Here is a 21906-nt window from a genome sequence, read left to right as displayed (position 1 = left end):
AAGGAAAAACCAGCCTTGAACCAGAGAAGAATTGAAGAATTGAAGAATTGACATGTTATGTTCTGGCTGAGCCGGGACACGAATGTTTTGAATTATATAACAACGAAAACAAGTATCCTGGGTATCTGACGAACATGAAGCTGAAGCAAATTGCATACATGCGAGAAACAAGAAAAAAAGCCGGATGGAAATAGAAAAGGAAAGGGCGTGGTTACATGGCCCGGAAAGACAAGAAAGATCATGCTTAAACAAAGACAGCTCTAACCAAGGACAGATTTATGCCGATGTCTGGTCCGTCTCCGTCTCCGTCTGTGATTGTATTTGAGGGGGCTGCTTGGGTTCAAGCCTTGGACGTTCATCATGGATTCGGACGCGCGTCGGCTTTCTGTAGGAATGCGTACACTCCCACGAGCGCCCTTCACTAGATGTCCGCTCTTAACGCGGTCATGGATCATTTCGTCCAAGATCCGTGATACATCGTCCATGCTTCTCCTTCGCTTCTCCTCTGCTTCCCCTCCTTTGGACGCAAGGTCGCCATCGGAGTCAGCCTTTAGAGGTTGGCCGCCTATATTGATATCTGGCTTGTCATTGGTACTCAGAGGACGAGTGTCCGTGGTGATGTGTGCCAGATCTCGATGTCGGGCGGCTGAACGGAATGCGGCGAGCATTCGGTCTTTATCATCAAGTTGCTGGCGAAGTTCATTTATTTCCATGTCTTTCTCACGAAGCAGAGCCGTAGCATCGGGGCTCTCCGAGACGCTAGTTCCAGACTTTGCTCCCACTGACATCCGGGATTGGCTGGAACGCCTTGCTTGCAGCAAGCGCCTTTCCAATGTGGAGATATATCGGTTTTTGTCGGTAAGATCAGCCTGGAGGGCCGTGATCTGTGCTTGGGCGCTGGCATTGCCATCCGCGAACTCACCCATCACGTCGTCTTCGTCTTCATTGCTGAACGAGCCAGGCAAAGTGCCGGATGGTTCGTTGCTATGCGCAGAGAGAAAAGAAACAGGTCGACTAAGCGTGTGTCCATACGCCGCTAAGGTTGACTGACTGGCCGAAGAGCGCAAAGACCGAGATCCGAGATCCGTTGCAGACAATCGCGAGAACCGGCCAAGGACGGACATGCTTCCATGGCTATTCACGCCGGTTGACTTGGAACAGAGGATCAGACGGTTGAGGTGTTCGATTCGTTCCTTCAATGCTGTCCGAGCCAACTGCATCTCCAGCATTTGTTCCTCGTGGCGAGCCTGGGTTTCCTTTTCAAACTGTTCTTCTTCTATTTTCATAGTATTTTCGGCCTGTTCTTTTGTCTGATTCTCGAGTTGGCCGCGAAGAGCTTGGATCTCCATCCGATAGCGTTCCAAGAGAACTCGACTCCCTGCATCTCCGCCGCCACCCCCGAAAGCCTCTTCTGCTCGTTTAGCATGACTGACAATGCTATTCTTGGCGCGAGAGGCAAATTTCAAGGTGTTCATAGTTTCACTGGAATGGGAATTGGTGGCCCCGCCCAGTTGAATGGTACACAGTATACTGACAAGCGAGTTTCCAGACAACGCAGGCTGGAGAAGTCGTGTCAGTTTGCTGTCTCGGAATGGTAAGTGCCTGCCATCACCATCACCAGATTTTTCTTTGGTCTCCGACAGTCTTGATATGATTGTACCTAGAGTGAGCAAACTCTTGTTGATATGTGCACCTTCCGTACGCCGTTCTTTATCGTCTGCGGCGCGTTCAGAGCCAGCCAAGTCAATCAGGCTAAGCGTCGACACACGCACTCCGCCAGGGGCTATGCCTGACCGTCTGTCATGAGCACCTCCCGCAGGAGCTCGCTCCCTGCTTTCCACGACAATTTGGACGACTGCGTGACTTCGAGAACTGCGAGCATTGAACTGTGTACTGCCTGTCCTTCGGGCGTGGTCACCCCTTGCAATGACTCGAAGAAGTTGTGTCGGACTCTGGACGATTTCTTCCCGCAAAGGTGTCGCATACACTCCCCTTTTGCTGTCCTCGCGTAGTTTGATTTCCTCTTGCTGGGTGGTGGCTCCTCCGCTGGAAAGAGAAAGCAAGTCGTGGATCTTTTCGTTGTAGATTTCCAGATAGCTGACGCGAAGGAGAAACTCTCGATGTGGCGTTTCGCGAATGAAAGAGAATATGTCTGTGATTGCCAACGGTATAACGCCAGGCGATGTTGCCGTCCCTTGCATCGAAAAGGTTTTACCAGTACCGGTCATTCCGTAGGCGAAGACCGTCCCATGGTATCCTTCCATAACTCGTCGTACAAGGCGCTTTGCAGCGGAATCGTAAACCTTTGCGTTATGCTCCTGTGTCGAGAAAACATTATCTGCCGTAAGAAAACCACTCTTCTGTTAGTCACATGTGGAAGCCCCAGGAAGACCTTAGGTACTTACCATAGGTATAATCACCACCCTCTTTGCCCCCGCCAGAGATGAGACCCCGTCGTCCATCCACCATCCAGTCGCCATTAGCCTTGGGGGTTTCAGCCCCGCCCGGTTCAGGCCTAACACGGACGCTCACGATCACATTGCCCTTTGCTTCCTTAGACTTGGAACCGGGTTTCGAGTGACCCGTTGCATCATCCACGTCATCGAATGTGGTTGCACTAGTGGAATAGGATCCTTGTGCAGACGAGTTCCGACTTTGGGAGGGGGACCCCTCTTGGTCTCGCGCCTCCGAATTCAGGATCGACTTGCCTTCGGCCGCCCCGTTCAATAGAGATGGTGTTTTCGAGCTCCGGTGGCTGCTGGTTGTTCGAACGCTGACCCTCGAATCTCTCTTCGCCTTGACACTTCCAGCAGAGTGAACGTTCTGAATTCCCGAAAGCGAAGACGAAGTGGAGGGACGGCTTCCGCCCTTTGGTGGTTGGGGGAAAGCCGCGATACTGACTGTTCTGCGCAAAGACTTTTCCGGACTACTGGGCGTTCGACCGCCGGATATTGACCGTGGGGAGCCGAGGTTGGAAGCGGAATTGGACAGTGGGGACTTGCTGAGCGAGGGTCTGGGGCTTGATGGGGTTCTCATCTTGGAGGGCAGGTTGGACGGTGATGTCGACCTCGATATATCCGCTGGCACGAGCAAGCTTTTCCTCGTCTTCGGCGCCGGGAGCGGGGGTATAGCGCCAGCTGGAGGGTCCCCAACGGGGCGCGCGTGTTGGGATAACGACATGATATGGTTCTTCTGCGCAATGCTGCTAGATACCCGTACGGCTTGACTTGATCGGTTTGTGATAGGAGGATGTAGTATGTTGAACCAAGTCAACGCGCGTGAGCGATATCTACACAGAAAAGCAGGGGTTTGATCACGGGAGCTTCCTATATATTCAAGGGTTAACTGTTAGGCGCCAGTTGGTCCACTGGAAATTGGGGAACGAAAGGAAAGAAGGGGGCGAAAGGGCCAGGACGTACAAATTTCTGGCACCATATATGCCGGTAGACCAAAGGGAAGGTTGTAGCTAGGGCGAATCCCTGGGGCCTGGCGTTTCCAGGGTGTTGTGGCCTTGTTCGTGATGAGACAGAGCTGCCGGGTACAGAAGGTGGAAGAGGCAAAGAAGGATCCGACGAGAAACAGAGATGGAATCTCCACCAATTAAATGACCTTATCCGGAGGAACAGGTAAGGTAAACCCTTGGAGAGGAGGTGGAGTAAGTGTTTAGCTCCACCGCGATCGCATTCCAGATCCAGGCTGTAGCTGAGCCCTTCAGATAATTGTCGCCGTGGAAGGATGAACGGAGTTGACGTGCGACAGACAGCAGGCCGCTTACGACACCAATGGGCGTCGAAATGGCAGAGTCGTGGTGGGTAAGGGAGATCCGAGTGCTGATCAAAGATACAGGCCCAAAACAAACAGCCCAGGAAAGAGGGGCCCCGTCTTTATTTCGACCGCGGAGGAAGTCGAGTCAGAGGAACGGAGGAATTGATCATAGACGCGACACATTTAGTCCCGGCCTTTTTTGAGAAGCCTGTTTGGGGACCGATATTCAAATGTCAACTCCAGGCGCGTCTTGAACCGTGGGACAGAAAATGTGGATGCTAATTTCTGGATGAAAGGGGAAACAGGAGGGGGGCGGTTTCTATGGCGGATGGGGAGAACGTGCCAAGGGGAGACTAATCAATTAACGTGTTCTTCTTATCTTAACTCGAGCTCCAGACCCGGAGCAATTTATTGGATTTGTCCATCATGATGCTTTTCGACATGTCCTTTCTTCGTCCCGAAAGAACTTCAGTATGTTGCGGTGGAACGGTCCGATCAATACATGATACTACAGGTATACGACACACTGTGCCTTGCTTGTAGAATACTAATAAACTTAAGATTCTGTCCACGAGGACAATAAGGTCTTACGTACGGGTATACCATATGTATCAACTAATAGTAGATACTAGGTGGGCTAGTAATGGTACCTGGTACCTGTAGGTACGGTATCAACTTTACCTGCTGAGAGATGGATCATCATCTCTATAATCGTACCTTTGACAAGGAGTAAGCTCAGTAAAGACCTGCCAGATGGTAAATTACAGGTAATCATCCTAAGTGGGCACCCACTAGTTTAGAACCGATAGTGCTCACCAACACCTGTTCCCGCATATCCCATCAGGTACGGGGTATCAAATACAGAACCACGGGCCACCCCATCCTTAAAGTTTAGGTGGATTTGTTAACCAACGATAACAAACTCTTTTTCTCGTGTGAGATAACTATGAATGTACCAAACTCAAGCTGCTTCACGTGGCAAGACTCACGAAATAAATCTTAAATATCGTTCAGAACTTAAGACAGAGTTGGATGATCATACGTATAGTTAAGCTTATCATGGACCACTTTACGACTCGCGTCTCCCGTCTAAGATTGCGATTTGCAGGCACCAAATTAGAGAACAGACGAGTATTGATATTGTGGATACACTGGATAGCATATACAGGGGCCAATGTCAGTAGTCTTGTTCCTAACTAAGTGATCTGCTTAGATACAATGTACGAGATACTCCATACTCCGTACGAAATACAGATCGGAGTACATCGTCCGCTGTCCTCCGTCGAGTACCTGGTTACTTTCCTACTTACTACGAGAGAGGTAGTCAGACCTAAGCGGCCCGGGGAAGCGGCTCACCAACAATAACCTTGGAAGACGGACCAGGACTAGTATCTCATTGGTAGTCAAAGCTCAAGGGGCAAGAGGTTTAAGACGGTCCTTGGTACTTTTGTCCCCTGTCTAGGTTTTTCAAGGATGGATTCCGCAAGGGCGCTTCAATCCAATCGTTGACTTCCCCGCCTGGCGTAGGCGTAAAATGGCTTGATCGGTCACCCTATGTTCATCAAGGTATAATATAGCCCTGTGGATGTGTTCTTGGCTTATACATATCTGCATAACTTATTGGATTGCATACAAAGTTCGTAGCACCGTAGGGATAGCTCATCAGGTATTCTGTAGTTTTTGGGCTGTAACTATACCCCCATATTTGGGCCTCTTTCAGCGGACTTTATAACCCTAGACTAGATAGTTTAAGTGTGTTGATGCACGGTCCTAGCATGGCAATGGACGATCAACTCCGCCAGCACCCTAGTTTACTATTAACTACTGGAATAATGCGGCTGTCCCAAGTACAATGTTTGAACCCCATACTCCTAACATTTGCATTTGGTTCCATAATTTGAATTATCAATGATATCTCCACGCTGCGAACTTTACCGCTTAGCCCCAGTGAAATCCAACTGTCGCGAGGCGCGTGCGAACTGGGTTTCATCAATATCTGCCCCCATTCTAGTAAGATCATTGCCCATTTTTTCTGTACCGCCAGCTTTCTTGGGGAGGTTATCCTTGGCCGTTGGCTTGGGTTCGGTGGACCACCAGCTGTGCTGTAAAACCTGGCGTGCCGTGCTCCGTTTCCTGGGGTCCAACGCGCACATCGACATGAGCAGATCGGCACCGACCGGACCCACGGTGGGAAATTGCCGAAGGAAAAAGTCTCGACCTTGAAGCGGTACAATGTGGTTGGGATCGACGGGTAAATAATGTGGTAACTTCGTGACCCCAGGCCAATTGTCTTCGGACGGTGTGCCAAACGCATCGCATATCTTGGAGATTTGATCAAGATCGGAGTTGCCGGCGACAAATGGGACGCGCAAGAGGAGTTCTGCAAACACCATCCCCATGGACCAAACATCCACGACACCCGAGTATTGCCGGGCGCCATACAACAGCTCCGGGGGTCGATACCAGCGTGTGATAACTTGATGTGTCATGTTCAAGTAGGGGTCAGCAAACGATCTGGCCAAGCCAAAATCTGCCAGCTTAACGTCGCCATCCGACGCAATAAGCAAATTGTTTGGTTTGATATCGCGATGCAGGATGAAATTTTCGTGGCAGAACCAAACGCCCCTGGCAAGCATTCCCATCCAGGCTTTGATATCAGCAGCACCGTAGTGTATATTTCCATCTTTGATGAGCATTTCCAGGTCGCCCAGAGGTAGAAATTCTAACACCAAATTGAGGTTTTGATCCTTGGAGGAGAACACATCGTGTAGGGCGATGACGTTCGGGTGCGATAGTTCTTGGAGGTATTTTACTTCTCGGATGGCATCCATGGAGAGTCCGTCCTTGTATTCAGCATTGACCTTGATCTTTTTTATAGCCACACATGACGACGGATCGGCGCGAAGCCGGCCGAGATACACTACTGCATAGGTACCCTCACCTAGCTTTTTTTCTACAATATCTGTCAGTCCTATGCTGAGACTCGGGATGAGAGCGATTGCGGAGGAAGATCAGCAAATAAACACGGCGATCATACCTTTGATGTACTTATGTCGAACATCATCGTTCAATTGTTCCGTGAGTTCTCGGTTTGCATCTGTTTGAGAAGTTTCAGGCACCTGTAGGCTTTCCTGCGCATTACGTGAGGCCTGAAAAGATACCCTGACCGGTTTGATCGCGGCACTGGACGAGGGCGTTGCCACTGAAGGGGACCGAGTGAGTACAGGTGAGACTGCCATCGCCTTTAGTTCTCAGTCACTGTGACCGTCTCTGCCTTTGAAATCAAGGTATGGCGACACAGCGTCAGAACAAATGTCCAAGTGACAAATTCGCCGCAAAGCCCTGGGAGGGGAGGCGGGGGATTAAATAATCAGCAAAGCATCCTTCTATGAGACACTCCCTTTGAACAGGCGTCCTTCGTCTTGCTTGACTCCTGGAAGCAAGAGGTTAATGCCTGAAATTTAACAAGGAAAGAGCCCAATCTTGAAGAGCAAGACGGGAATCGAAGTTCCAGCTCTATGAGGTGTTGTAGGACCACGCTAGGAGGCCTTGTAAATCCGGAGTTACGTTGATCCAGTGTAGCCGAAATTTCTCTGACACCCGCGGTGTTCGCTACTCGCCGACCTGGACATTGACAACTGGAATGGATAGTATACACCAGTGAGGTCACTTTTCTTTGTCAATTGAGCCTAGGAAATCCCACTTCATTCCTGGTGGCCCCGAGCTCCCGACATTTATTAGCAATCCATTGCAAACTCGACAATACACAACCCAACCATGGCGTTGCGCAACCCCCAACTCCTGGCCTTCCGACCCATCAGGCCTTCTATTATCGCCAACCAATGTATCCGACACTTCCACGGTCAGACCAGCAAACCCTCCACTGTGCCCTCCCCGACTCCATTCGTTCCCAATGTCGAAACCTTCCTCTCTCTTATCGGCCGCGGGATGTCCAAGCACGCGAGCAAGCTACCATCCTGGGACAAGCTTTTCACCCTCAGCTCCGCCGAACTTCGAGACCTAGGCATTGAACCCGCGCGACAGCGACGATACCTCCTTCGGAAACGGGAGAAGTTCAGGCAGGGCATCTACGGGCCCGGCGGTGATCTGCAACACGTTGCCGATAGCGCAGCACAGTTGCGCGTTGTCGAGGTCCCCGTGGACCCCAAAGCCCCTTCTCAAGCGATCAACTCCACGAGCCCTACCAACGCCTCGGCAACTCTGACCCCGGGGATGAGGAAGGTTATCGTCAACCTCCCGCCTGACGCCACGAAATATACTCCCGATTTGTCGACTCCTTTGCAGAAGTTCGCGCACATGAAGATCCACCGCGGATCGATGCTCAAAGGCCCGTTCTTGCAACCAATCAAGGGTACAAACGGGACCGCAGCTCTGATCACGGCTCAAGAGGGCATGTGGGAGGACAAATTAGGCCACAAGGTGGATGGTGGTGAAAGGAGGCGTGCTGAGGTTCGGGCCAACAAGCGGATTGAGGAAAGGCGAAAGGGAACGGCATGATTGTATTCTTCTTCTATGTGTGTCTCAGCTGCATAGGCGGCTTGTATAATATCATTTGCATACGCGAAATGGCGGCTTTCGGATCTCCAATGAATTCCCATTCTCCACAGCAGGAAACAACAATCAAAGTATTTGTGCCAGATCATTAGGTTGACATACTCTTGACTGGAGGGCCTATGCATGTATGCCTATGTAACCATTATTTTACATTGTTTAATTTTGCGCAAGATTCGTGTGACTTCATATTGATTATAATCATATAATGTTAAAAAGATATGTATAGCAGGCGACGCCCACGAAATAATTCTATGTAATGTACACCAGCCGTATAAGTAGGAAAGGACCACATGCGCATCCGAAGAATAAGCGGCTTTGACCTCAGTGCCCGAGGAGTGACCGGCGTTCCTTGGATTGCATAGCCCAACGGTTCATATGGAGATATCCATGTAACCAATACTCATTGCGTGACAGCTGCATGGATCAAAGCTCATGCCTTGGAGGGCGTATCGCGCTTCTCGAATTCCACGAAAGATTTACCGAGAGGTTTCGAGAACAGCGACTAAATTTTTGTTAGCTAACGTGGTCTTCACAAAGTCTATTGCGACTTGGACAACATACCGAATAATCCGTATCGGGAAGCTGTTCGACATTGGCCACGTTGCGGAATTTGAACATTTTCACAAGAGCGGCAGTAATTGTACCGAGTTGGACATAAGCGAACTGTTCGCCGATGCACCTGTGACGTCCAGCCCCAAAGGGAAGATATGGGCTATTGGTGCCCTTGGTGACCAAGCCATACCCATAGTCGATCGTCTCCTCATCCTCGGTCGTCTTCTCGTCAGTCTCATCCCAACGATGCGGATCCCATTTGAGAGGGTCAGCAAAGTATTCTTCCGATCTGGCTGTGACACCAGGGGAAGAAAGGACGTTATGGGTGGTCGGGATCACGTAGGGCGTGTCGTCCACGGGCATCGGGTTCTTAACAGCGCGAATGATTGAGTGGATAGGGGCGTGAATGCGCAAAGTTTCTTTGATGACCTTAGAGTGCAGCTCCAACTTCTGCAAGCTCTCATAAGTAAGTGGAGGCAAATCCGACCCAAGAACACGGAGCTGTTCTTGATAAAGCTCTTCCATAACCTCGGGGTTTTTGGCGAGATTGAGAACGATCCAAGCGGCAGTAGAGGAGGACGAATGCTGCCCAGCCATGAGCAGGGCAATCATCATATGCGCAATCTCTTCATCCGGAACTGGCTTGCCATTTTTGTATGCGCACGACATGAGGTTCCACACCATATCTTCGGAGTCCTTTTCAGTCCCAGCCTTGCGACGTTCCTGGATGATCTCCGTATATGTTTCAGTCAATTTCTTCTGAGCGGCATCGCGTTTCCGATTGTGGGGAAGGGGTGCCCAAGGGAGCATGAAATTGATAGGAGCGAATCCCATATCAAGGTGGTGATACATTTCCGCGAAAGTGGAGTCGAATCTCGAGCGGACCTCCTTGCCCTGGAGGGACCGGGAAGCCGTGTAGATGGTGATTTCGGCAATTGTCTTGCAAACGTCGAAGATACCACGCTCACCCTTGAAAGCAGGGGAGTTTTGAGCGAAATCTTCCACCTCGTCGGTAATCAAGCGAACGTACGAGCGCAGAGCATCAGATGTGAGACCGAATTTGACGAACTATACCCGTTAGCAACTGGCAGAAGAACCCACTGTCAGGGTTTGTTTACCTTCTTCTGCTCCATCAACTTAGAGTTGGGGCAATCATATACGACATGACGCCCGAACACCGGAGTCGTGAGTGGCGAATAGACTTCCTCTGCGCAAACGTCTCGAAGCTTGCCATTGAGGATGAAATCGTTTCCCTTGGTACCTAGATAGACCGTAGTCTTTTTGCCGAGGAGCACGAAGGTGAAGATATCTCCGTACTTGAGAGAAGTCAGTAAAATGAGACCAACATGTCGAAACAGAGCCTGGGTACACTATATACCTTTTTGCGACAATCAAAAAAGAACTTATAAGGCTCCATGCCATAGCTAATAGTGCTTCCGACAAAAGGGAACCAGTGGAAAACCACGGGGGGCTCGTTCGGATTTTTGAACAAAAGTTGTCTGAAGACATTGACGAAAACTGAAATAGCAACGACAGCAAATAGTCCGATTCCAACAAGCACGCTCAAGGACAAATTTGAGCAGTGCTCGCAGATGTTGCTGAGAATGGCCGCGAGGAGACCCATGGTTGCGCGACGAAGAAGAAAGGGGGGCAAGGAATCAGGTTAAGCGCAAGACATAAGAGAGAAGTGGCCGGCACAGAAGACACTCTCCTAGATCTGTGAAGGAAGGAAAAGTTCGAGATAGCCCCAAACCCCTTTGTAGTTTGTAAGACCAATTGTAAGGCGGTCGATCAGAGATTTGAGAGTTGGTGCAGTTGATATACTCGGGGGCGAAGAGGAAAAAAGAGTAAACGGCCCCGATTTGATGGTGCCTTGTAATTTAGGTAAGGTACCTCCTAATTGGAGCCAATGTCGGTGTACGGGGTTCTAGCCGCTGCTTTGTATTCAGGTACGGAATGTGAAATTAATGGGTATGAGATATCCATGGTACTATGGGGGCAGTGCGTAATTTAAAGGTTCTCACTGGGCAGTGGGCCCCGCCTGTTGGAAATTTGCAATACTGTATGCAAAATACAGACATCATACTAACCCCTTGATTGCGCAGTGGCGAGAACACGTTACTACACAGTCCCCAGATTTCTACCTCCTAACCTCAGGGCACTTGGTGGTGTATACTTGGTATACAGCTGTAGAATTGACGAGCTTGAGGAGTGAGGAGCGATTAAAAGTAATTTGACCCCACCACCAAGTTAGGTGGCGTTCAATCATCCCTCAGGTGGAACTTTCTATCTAATGTCTTCTATACGCTGCAATTGATAAACAACAAACGACCATCTTTCTAGCAATATTTGAGCCCCTCTAGTCTCTAGAGCGCCCACTCGCAGGCCGTGATGTACAGAGGAATCAGTTTCTACTAGATCTTTGTGCTTTTGTTCTTTGCCTTGGCCACTTTTGGTTCACTAGCATCTTCTGTCCCTTAAAACAACCACAGAATTCACTTGAACATATGGAACTTTATTCTAGGATGAATTGTCCGCTGGAAATCTAACGCCAATGGATGTAAACGCACAGCGGTGTTTAATCAATAACCAGACCTTCTTGAGTGACTCACTTAGGATGCCGCTGGGTGGGCAATTCTTAATATCGGCAGATGTAGTAGTCCTAACACAGCCAATTGACTAGCTCATAGTCCATCGGGGATAGACTCCCTACACTAGCAAGCGAAGACCTTTGATCTTGAGATACCTTTGGCAAGAGTTCACGCGGGGTCGGTTGCCTCATTATTTGTATCGACTAGTGGGGTCCTCCTCAAACAAAACTGGATCTCCTTTCTCCCCAAGGTTGACAAAATCTCTGGGCGCGCTCTTACCACCCGGGGATTGCGGCTGGGAGCCTTTGGCTTGCCGATTGTGCAAGCGCTTTTCGGTGTTGTTCTTGTGGAAAACCTTGACCGGAGCCCCATTGCCCTCTGTACGCTCACTGAAGTCGACGTCGTTGATACTGCTGAGAAGAGTTCGTTCACGCGAGATCTTCCGTTTCGAGAAATCCAGCTTTCCCAGCGCCCCAGTGAGTCCGTCAGTGCTGTCCGATACCTGGATGTGCTTTCCCGTAAGCCAGGGATGCTCTAGGCATTCCTCGACTGTTATTCTTTTGTCAACGTCAACTGTAAGCATTCTATCGATGAGATCCAAAGCAATGTCGCCCACGGAATCCCAGTAAGGGGATGGATAGTCAAAACGTCCCATTTTAATCTGTTGCGCCAGAGTATACGGGTTCTCAGCCGTATAAAGCTCATCGGAAAATGGCGGAAAGCCACAGAGGCATATGTAAAGGACAACACCAAGTGACCAAATATCAACCGCTTTGGTATACCGTCGGCGGCGAGATTCCTGTAGGATTTCCGGAGCAACGTCTGACAAGTAAGTTCTAGTGATCCTATCACAAGTTCCGTTATGACTTACAGCTTGGTGTTCCACATCTGGAAATGGTAGAACGTCAGATTTCAAATTTCTCCACTTTCGCAAACTTCGGGGTTCTGAAATCTTACAGGGTCGTTGTAAATGAATCCTCCCCGATAATCTTGGCAAGACCGAAGTCGGCGAGCTTCACGGTCATCTTCTTGTCTGCAACAAGAATATTCTCGGGCTTGATGTCACGATGGACGATTCCACGGTCATGCTTGTTCCGAGAAATCAGCACCTTCATAAACAGGAAAATTGGGGGTTCTGATGCAAGAACGGAGGAAGCATACAAGATACTTCAAGCCCTCAAAAAGTTGCAAGAAAATGTGTCTAGCCTCATTCTCTGAAAACTTCTGTTTTCGGACGATGAGATTGAACAGCTCGCCTTCCGGGGCAAGCTCCAGAACAAGATACACACCATCGTTCTCATCGAAAGTATCTTTGAGACACAATAAGTTCGGGTGACTGACACCCATCAAAAGACCAATCTCCTGATGTAAAGGGTCGGTCTGGGACTTCTGGGAATCGCCGGGGCGTTTTTCGAATAACTTCACAGCATACTGGGTGCCAGTTGAACGCTCTATACAGAGATAAACGGTCGCGAAATGGCCTTTACCGAGCTGTTGTAGAATCCTGTACTGTTGGCGAAACCCATTCGTGTCCCTCGTTCGAGGATACCGGAAGACGAAGCGCGCCTCACCCAAGATTGTGATCTCGTCGCCGTCTTCTAGTTCGCGATGTTTATTTCGCCCAATGATCGCGTCATTGACAAACGTGCCATTGCTGGACAGGTCCTCCAAAATTGCGACGGTATCCCCTTTCCGGTTTTCCAAGAATATTAGGAAGTGTCGATTGGAGATAGTGGGGATGTTAAGAACAAGATCTAGATGCTGTCAATCATAATCCAGCAGACCTTGCCTATCGCCATGACCTACCGCATTCTGGGTGACGGCCGACCAGATACCCACCAGGAGTCGGGGCCTTTTCTTTGTTTTGTCCGCATCCCCCCCGGGCATCCTTTCTGGAGTTGTTGGACTTGGATGGACCGCCTTCACAGCTTCCTCTCTTTCTCAATACAAGGGCATCTCGGACTTTATCATCAAGAGGGATTATGTATCCCCAAACCCCCTCTTCGGCCTCATCTTGAACCTCATCTGCGAAAGCTCTGGGTGGGTATACAAATTGAGAAAACGCCTGGGTATCACCCGGAGGCGAAGAGTATTCTGGAAACTGTACTGAATCGGGCGGAGTGTGAGAACGAGCTCGGGCAGAGGGTTTCGGTGGAGACGCTGTTGTTTCTTTCCTGATGTCTGTAGCAGTTGAAGCTTGGCGGGTCATCGGTGTAGGAAGATATGAGTCATTGATTGGGGTGCCCTGAGATTGCTGTGATATGATCCTTTGAGAACGCCTTGGTTTCTTCTGATCTTGTGAGTCGTGATCTGCACTAATCTGTAGTTGAGAATGGCTCATCAGCGGCGTCATGTGCATTCCATCAATATGCTACCTACCCTGCCGCGCTTGAGAGAGCTTTGCTCTGTTTGGGGTGTCATTGTTGCCTCTGAAATGGAAACTTGTTTATCTCTGACACATTATTCAACGTGAGTTGGACTGCTATTCAAGAGGTTCTTCAGGAAGTCCCGCTGAGAAAAGGCGACCTTGAGAACAAGATGCGAATATCAATAGAGAAGCTGCCTTGTCAGGAAATACAGTTAAATTAATCAGGTGGAATGAAGTAGAGGTTAGGTAGGGAGGGAAAAAAAAATAGCGGTTAACTATTGTGCTTTGCCCTATGAACTCCAAAGTTAGTTGGCTACCGGTAGCTTCCTCCTACCACGGAGGACACAACGGTAAAGTACCAGGACACTCTTCCTAGTTCGTATCTATACATTGGGGCGGTGCTTACCTGAGCCGCACCCTGATACGGAGCCTTTTGGACCCCAAAGATTTACTACACGCCGCACAGTACATAGATATTACAAGTGTCAGTGGGATTTGTAGCTTATACCTTTATCTAAGGGAATAATGAACTTGTCTGGCAACATGTAATTTAAGATCTACAGTGAATAAATAGAAGTATTGAGAGGTTCCTGGCATACTCCAACTGCTGTAGACCTCCACAGTGGAGAACCACACAATGACTGGCTTGTTTGACATGTATTAAGTGATGTTATCATCTTAATACCGAGGTCGTACTGGGTGGTCTCACTATCGCCATAACAGCATGTAAATTACAGATATCCATGTATCTGCCGGTATTGGGAGCGGAAAAACAAACTTGCCATCTCAATACTATACTTAGTTGTAAACCGCTGGAGGAACCCGAGAACCAAGGCTTTTAGCTTCTAAGTGCAGCTGCTAATGAATTTAGACCCACGTGGGTATGATGGTACTAACAACTACTCCGTACACATCACCCCTATGTGCCGTTCCCCCATTGACACATCCACAGGAGAGTTGGGGGGTTCAAAAGACAGTCATTAGCAGCAATAGCGAGCTCTGTAAATCTGTTTGGAACCTAAAACCGCAACAATGGATGAGTCAGTCATTTGATCTCCATACCCCTGAAGTCAGGGCGCTAATCCGAGTATAGGTTCCCCAAGAATATAAGAATCTCGGCACTTGAGAAGCTAGGAAGAATTGCAGTGAAAGCACCAGATGACGATGCAAAATCCGACATTGCGCGGCTCGCAGGACAATGCCAGCACCTGACACACCAGCCTAATGGTCCGCTCAATGAAGTCCTGCAAACTCAGGCTCCAGTCTCTCAGATACCTATGGTTTGTTATGCCCCCCCCCCCCCCCCTCCTTGGTTATGCCACCCAAAGACTAATTTACTAACTTTCGTAGGGTATCCGAGAACTAGATGTCCTTATTGCCTTGTGCAAGGCTTCATCTTCGGTAAACAAGCCCGAGCATGCTTCTAGATTGGTCTCTCAATTGTCGCTGTACATTCCCGAGTCGCATTGCCAACGATTTCGCGCCTCGCCTTTCCTACATAATGTCCAGCCTTCGCCATGGGAATCCCTCACTTACAATCTTACACTCGGACTGCTTTCCCTGGGGTTGGACTACCCTTCATTGCGAGAGTCTGTCTACAACTCCATCAAAGGGTACTTGGACAATTGCGCAGAAGCTATCAATGCTGTCCCAACCTTCAAAGGGTACGACCATGGAACAGATAGATACAATGCAGTAAATGAGTCCGCCAATGTCTTGTCACTCACTGTGTCGCTTGTTGGCTTTCTAGAGGCCTCCACGCTACTTACGTCCTTCTGGTCTGCTAGTGAAAAGCTACAGATTGTTGAATGTATGCGCTCGATGTTGTCCGATCATTTCATGATAGCTATCGAGACTGCATCTTCCACCATCCGTAATACGGGAATGGCCGATCCCTCTCTTGGGGATTGGAGGAGATACAATCGTTTTTATGCTACTCGAGGTCGTCCTTTAGGGGCCATGCTACTCCAGGAGGCGTTCATGCGGTTCATCAAATCGTGCGCCACGTCTCTCATTGGAGCAGAGAATATGTCGGACGATGAACTCTTGGATGACTACATGAATGGCGTTGGCATTGCCAGGAGCCATGACCACGCTGAAATTTCACTCATCAACCGCATAACAGAGATCGTCGCTGACCAGATCCAACTGTTGGAAGATGGCTCTGATTACCTGCAGCTCGGTTCGCCTTGGCAGCAGAGACTTACTTTTTCTGTAAAAGCGCTTGCACTAACTGGGTTTCTTCACTGTGTCATTCTGAGCGAAGATGCATCCAACCGTGACCACTTCCTTTCTTGGCTAGAGGATACGCTGGTGGATCCGGGTCAGATGTCATGCAATAAGCTAGCGACAGCCACTCTCAAGAGTGTAGCCATTATTGCGAAAATGTCTCTGAATAGCGCATCTTCCGGGAGTCGTTCCCTTCTACGATTTATTGTTGACGGCGGCGTGTCGACCAGATCTACGAGCTTCGTTGCCGCAAAATGTCTCGCCCAAGTCTTGGCCATCCTTTCGGAAGATGCCATTGTTACGACTCTGTACTCGCTGGGAAATGTCTTAAGTCCTGGATTTGGAACGGAGAACTCTCGCCAATCTCATGTCGTTGCTGATACTGCTGGGCATGGGAATCCCATTGCTCCACTGGCACAGGGAAGGAATGGCAGTGTTAGCAACCTTTCAATCCATGGCGAAAGGGACAACACCACCTACAAAAATGTTATCCATGCCATTGTGACAATTGCCAGTGGCTGCAATGACGAAAAGATCAGTGCTTTGGCACAATCAATGCTTCTCCAGAAGATCGGAAAGATCGACACTACTGTCGATTCTTACATCGTGAGGGAAACTGCTGCATTATGCTCTAGCACTGGACCCTCTGAGTTTCAGCTGTTACTCAAATTCTATGATCGCATTTACCGGGATAGTTCTGCCAAAGGACATAGCAGCATTGTCAGTGCGGTCCAGGATGCAATGGCCTATCTGTCTGTTACGCTGCCAAGAGAATCACCGCTGCACAAATTATACTTGGTCCATTTGTTAGGGAGTATCGTGAACAAGGGAGACGCCACTGATTTTGAGGGCGAGAAACAAAAGGATATTATCCTGGCCCCGGACGATATCAGTCCCCTCTTGAAGCCGCTGGCGCTGCTCGTTTCTCCAAGAATCGGTACCCAAGAGCAGCATGGAGCGGACCCCGAGTACGACCAGGACGTTTCTACCTTGTTCCGCGATGCTTGGTTTAATATTGCGGTTCATGGCATATTTCTCAGTTCGAATGTTGCTAGACGCCATATGAAGGAATTGCGCCTGCTTGCCAAATACTCGCCACCTCTTGTTGCTGAGGATCGCATGGAAATGCTTGAAAGCGATGTGGAGTTAAATACTATCCTTAGGCGTGGTATGGGGCCCCAGCATCTGCAGGAACAGAAGAGAAATTTGGCGACCGAGATCCCTACTCGCGAGTCTGAGATCAAACGACTAAGCTACCCTCGGGCCGTCTTCCTCAATGCCGCCCTACTTGTCGAAGGTTTCCGTGCTTCTTCTGGTAAATGTACCAAAATACTAAAATACTTCCGGGACCCCGCTTTATCCACTGTTGAGATGGCCAGTTGCATGAACGCCATTGCCGAGAAAGTTGTTGGCCGGTATATTTCTTTAACCTTAACGGGGAAGCGCGAGGATTTCTCCATCCCATACCTCTCAAAGGAATTGGCTAGCTTTTTTATGGCCTGCTGCCATCGCATAGAGAGGGTCCAGAATGCCGCCACACTTTGTGCGAACATGATTATCAAGGAATGCCCATCGTCTCTGTGCGAAAAACACTCCCTATTTGCGCTCCTCGAGCTACTGACTGTCATGTGGTTTTCGTGCGTTGAAGAAGAGCTCGATGAGTTTGAGTGGAAGCCCACATTCACGTCACGTTTGGGACTTGTCAAGGTTGACTTGTCTGACAACTTCCAGTTCAGGAAGAAGACTTTGCATACGTTCCTTGAGCAAGCAAGGGTTTGGGTTACAACCGTGATGGATGTGGCTCCTTTAGATGTGAAAGGCCTTCTTCAGGTACCTTGTCTTTCTCGACACCTTCACTGCCGTGCATATCTGACCGAAAACTAGACGTATCTATCTACATCTGAGGACAACGGCGATTTTGGGCATATATCACTGGGACGCTCTTTTGCACTCGAAATGGGCTCACTCATTCCCAGAAGCGACCAGCGTCTTGGTACAACTCCCCTTCTATATCTCTTCACACAGTCCATGTAGAGGCTAATGAGTGTTACGTCCAGGATCTATCGATATATCAGGGACCAACAAGATCAATGTGGCCTCTGACTTCATCGCTCAGTACACCACACGCCAGAAATATCGATTTACTGATATAGTCTCGGGTGATGGAACAGGGGATGATACGTACAAACGGAAAAGTTGGTCCCCCGCAAACATTGACATGGGTCGTCCAGGTGACACTGGCTAATTCTTAGGGTTTGAAGTTCCAGCAGCAAGTGTATCTGTCTTGGAGACAAGTAAACATGTGGAGGATGCTTTATCCCATATGTGTCAATGGGCCGAGCTGGGGAATGACATTTGCCTTGACGAAGTTCGCGATTTGTTGCGGCGCGCTGCTGCTCTGTTATGCACTAGAAGCGGACGCCATGCTTCCATTGCCCATTATCTGGTAACATTGCCATTCCAGATATTCACGAGAGAATCAATCAACATCGGTGTCCCACTCTGGTTAGGGGTTATGCACGAAAACCCCAGGATGGAGCCGAAACTTCTCGCTGAGATCACCGCTGCCTGGGACAAAACCATCCAGCGCGGTGTGGGTCTTTTTGACCCGTTCTTTGAGTAAGTACAAGGGCACTCTTTAAAGCTGATTACTTCTTTGTAACTGACCTGGGGACCACCCACCAGTTATGTGGATCCATTATACACGAGAATCGATCTTTTGCCAACTGACAAGGCCTTGATGCTCAAAAATCAACAAAGAGCACAAGACATACTGGCACCTCATCTGTCTATCCTACAGTTTTTTGAGAGTCACTTCAGTGCTATTCGACTAGGCAACATGCAGGACCAGCGTTTGTTCTGTCGCCTTATCGACCGGACAACCGTAGGCCTTTTGCGAACGAAGGCCCACCCGCTTGCCAGAGAGGTACACTTCCGGATTGTTTTATTTGCACTGAGGGTCCTGCGTCATTTCACTACCCTGGACTCAGTGACTTGTTGGAAAGTCAAAGATCAGATCCTGTCTGCCGCTCTTGGCTGGTTCAGATATCCACCTAGGTACGCATTAACCCCATACACGCTTTGAAGACTGTCCCTAATACTCTACCAGATGGTCTTTCGGCGGCAACAGACTTCAAATGAAAGCCGAAGATAAGATCCTGGGCGATGTGTTATCTGGTCTGGGATATGTTGCTAGCCTTGCTTCTCAAACGCAAGGACCACACAAGTCCTTACAAGCCAAACAAGATCTCCTGCAAATGCTCATCGAGAACGAGAGAGCACGTCTTCGGGTTTGGTTGTTTCCTTTGGAGCCGGAGCGTAAACACTACATGTCGCAGAGTTCAGGAAACCGAAACACTTCCGAGGTCTGTCACTTCCAAACCCCATACACTCAATGCCCCTCTTTTTCAGGCAACAAAAGCCTTTTAAAGGGCCAATACCTATTGTATGGGAGAGTATTAATCTTTTTTTTTCTTTATTTACAGGAAGCTGCATCCTTACTACGGTTTGCGTGGGCTGAAAGCCCGGAGTTAGCTATTCAACTTGCTTCGCGCTTCCCATCCGTGAAGCTTAGGAACGATCTTCGTTGGCTTGTTCTCAATTTCCCTGAGAGAGTCATTGAAGAACCAAGCTGTCTCGAGATAATGTTGGGGGCGACGCTCCCTACTGATGTCTCCGTTCAACTAAAGGTGAGTCGATACTAATCATCCTTGGCCAGTTCCCCTTGTTTTAATGCTAATTGGAACAGTACCTGTTATATTGGGCTCCTGTGAACCCCACCGAGGCCATAACCTACTTCATGCCTTCTTACGGGAATCACCCCTTCATCCTACAATATGCAATGAAAGCCTTGGAGAGTCACCCTATCGATGTTCGTTTCTATTTCGTTCCACAGCTAGTGCAGGCACTCCGATACGATGCATTGGGTTACGTGGAACGCTATATTCTGGAGACGGCCAAACAATCCCAGCTATTTGCCCACCAGGTCATCTGGAACATGAAGGCGAATTCATACAAAGATGAGGATGCGCAGATTGTAAGTGATCATCAACCCGACCTCAAACGGTCTACTAATGAGAATGGCCAGCCGGATTCACTCAAGCCGACCTTGGACAAGTTCATGGATACTTTGATCTCAAGCTTCACTTCTGAAGAAAGAGAGTTCTATGAGCGGGAGTTCTCTTTCTTCAATGATATTACTGGCATTTCAGGCAAGCTTCGACCATACATCAAGAAGAGCAAACCCGAGAAGAAGGAAAAGATCGAAGAGGAACTTCGCAAAATCAAGGTAGAAGTCGGAGTCTACCTTCCTAGCAACCCAGATGGTGTTGTAGTTGGGATCGATCGCAAGTCAGGAAAACCTCTCCAGAGTCATGCAAAAGCGCCATATATGGCCACTTTCCGAATTCAAAAGACAAGGCCTCGAGAAGGGCATGAGATTACGAACAACGCCGATTCCGAAAATCCTGAAAATACCCAATTGACGCAGCCTTTTCACTCTTCGACGCCCGAACCAAATCTGGAGACATATGAAGTTTGGCAATCGGCAATCTTTAAGGTTGGCGATGACTGCCGGCAAGACATGCTTGCGTTGCAAATGATTGCCGCTTTTCGAAGCATTTTCACTGGAGTCGGACTCGACGTATGGGTGTTCCCTTACCGAGTAACATCAACGGCTCCAGGTTGCGGCGTCATTGATGTTCTCCCTAACTCCATTTCTCGCGATATGCTAGGACGTGAGGCTGTGAACGGACTGTACGACTATTTCGTTTCCAAGTATGGAGGTGAAGACTCCATCCGGTTCCAGGAAGCCCGAACAAACTTCGTCAAGAGTATGGCTGCATACTCTGTCATCTCATACCTGCTGCAGTTCAAGGATCGGCATAATGGGAATATCATGGTCGACGACGCCGGGCACATCATACACATCGATTTTGGTTTCTGCTTCGATATTGCACCGGGCGGTGTGCGCTTTGAGCGCGCGCCCTTCAAACTCACTTCTGAAATGGTTGCCGTGATGAGTGGTTCCCATAACACACACGCCCATCTTCCAGGGGGCTCTGATCCCACCAGCACGCAGCCATACCGATGGTTTGAATCATTGGTGGTGAAAGCCTTCCTGGCTTCCCGCCCCTACTGCTCACAATTAACACATATCGTGTCACTGATGCTTGACAGTGGTCTGCCCTGTTTCAAGCCTGAGACTTTGAAAAACTTCCGTGACCGGTTTGTGCTAGATAAAAGCGAGCGCGAGGCAGCCGAACACATGCGCGAGCTTACCCGCAAATCGTACATGAGCGTCTCTACCAAAGGATACGATCAGTTCCAGCTTATGACCAATGGGATTCCCTACTAGGGTTAGTTGGCCTGCTGACTGATAGGCTTACATGACTGAATCTTTGCCTTCATTAAGATCCGCTCGTTCGTTTTGTGGCTTGTCTATTTTGGCTTCGAGCCTTGTCTACTGTCCCGTGGACATGAACGTGCCGTTCCTTTTCCATCCCACTTTCGTTTGCTCTTTCTTTTGCTCTCTTCTTCTACCCGCTAAATGCCAGTTTGCGGTGATTGTCATCGCGAGCTGACCAGCGCCTTTACATATAATTGGACAAGTTCAAGCGTATCATTCTACGCTTGTCCTCACATTTATCAGTTTTCTAATACGCCCCAAAGTTGTCAATGCAAGATTAATTCGTCAGGCAACCGAGAATTAAGTTCCAATTGGCCATTGAAGGGTTTATCCGGCCAGGGTTAAGTTTAGATTTCGTAGGTACCAAACGTGATTATGACGTCATGACTTCGTAGGGGTGGCCTCACATGGCCCATTCC

At 49.1% G+C, this 21906-nt stretch overlaps 5 protein-coding genes across 5 annotated transcripts; 2 read left to right on the top strand and 3 right to left on the bottom strand.

The window, feature by feature from the left end:
• Positions 1-276: 276 nt before the first annotated feature.
• P168DRAFT_299585 (putative kinesin family protein (KipA)) lies at positions 277-7004 on the bottom strand (the record flags this gene model as incomplete). Its single annotated transcript, XM_024838353.1, has 5 exons — positions 277-309; positions 354-2338; positions 2406-2685; positions 6042-6718; positions 6803-7004. 5 exons carry the CDS (start codon positions 7002-7004, stop codon positions 277-279), a joined length of 3177 nt encoding a protein of 1058 aa, XP_024689917.1.
• A 387-nt stretch (positions 7005-7391) lies between these two features.
• P168DRAFT_293133 (mitochondrial 37S ribosomal protein mS41) lies at positions 7392-8457 on the top strand. Its single transcript, XM_024837744.1, has one exon. It carries the CDS (start codon positions 7543-7545, stop codon positions 8281-8283), a length of 741 nt encoding a protein of 246 aa, XP_024689916.1. The 5' UTR covers positions 7392-7542; the 3' UTR covers positions 8284-8457.
• A 67-nt stretch (positions 8458-8524) lies between these two features.
• P168DRAFT_275070 (cytochrome P450) lies at positions 8525-10712 on the bottom strand. Its single transcript, XM_024835468.1, has 4 exons — positions 10271-10712; positions 10011-10208; positions 8902-9960; positions 8525-8842 (listed from the first exon to the last, which is right to left on the bottom strand). Exons 1-4 carry the CDS (start codon positions 10514-10516, stop codon positions 8771-8773), a joined length of 1575 nt encoding a protein of 524 aa, XP_024689915.1. The 5' UTR covers positions 10517-10712; the 3' UTR covers positions 8525-8770.
• A 576-nt stretch (positions 10713-11288) lies between these two features.
• P168DRAFT_275067 (CAMK family serine/threonine-protein kinase) lies at positions 11289-14159 on the bottom strand. Its single transcript, XM_024835467.1, has 6 exons — positions 13863-14159; positions 13290-13803; positions 12645-13237; positions 12441-12571; positions 12355-12371; positions 11289-12305 (listed from the first exon to the last, which is right to left on the bottom strand). Exons 1-6 carry the CDS (start codon positions 13902-13904, stop codon positions 11674-11676), a joined length of 1929 nt encoding a protein of 642 aa, XP_024689914.1. The 5' UTR covers positions 13905-14159; the 3' UTR covers positions 11289-11673.
• A 537-nt stretch (positions 14160-14696) lies between these two features.
• Positions 14697-21665, top strand: stt4 (1-phosphatidylinositol 4-kinase STT4). The gene is made up of 11 exons (XM_024842062.1): positions 14697-14891; positions 14945-15131; positions 15202-17910; positions 17965-18073; positions 18138-18275; positions 18342-18699; positions 18766-19137; positions 19190-19445; positions 19566-19769; positions 19829-20116; positions 20168-21665. The coding sequence occupies exons 1-11, from the start codon at positions 14884-14886 to the stop codon at positions 21434-21436; spliced, it is 5898 nt and encodes a 1965-aa protein (XP_024689913.1). The 5' UTR covers positions 14697-14883; the 3' UTR covers positions 21437-21665.
• Positions 21666-21906: the final 241 nt, after the last annotated feature.

The sequence above is a fragment of the Aspergillus campestris genome (assembly GCF_002847485.1).
Source record: "Aspergillus campestris IBT 28561 chromosome Unknown P168scaffold_12, whole genome shotgun sequence".
Lineage (NCBI taxonomy): Eukaryota > Fungi > Ascomycota > Eurotiomycetes > Eurotiales > Aspergillaceae > Aspergillus > Aspergillus campestris.
Note: the sequence above shows the minus strand (reverse complement) of the source record. Positions and strands in the feature narration are given on the sequence as shown.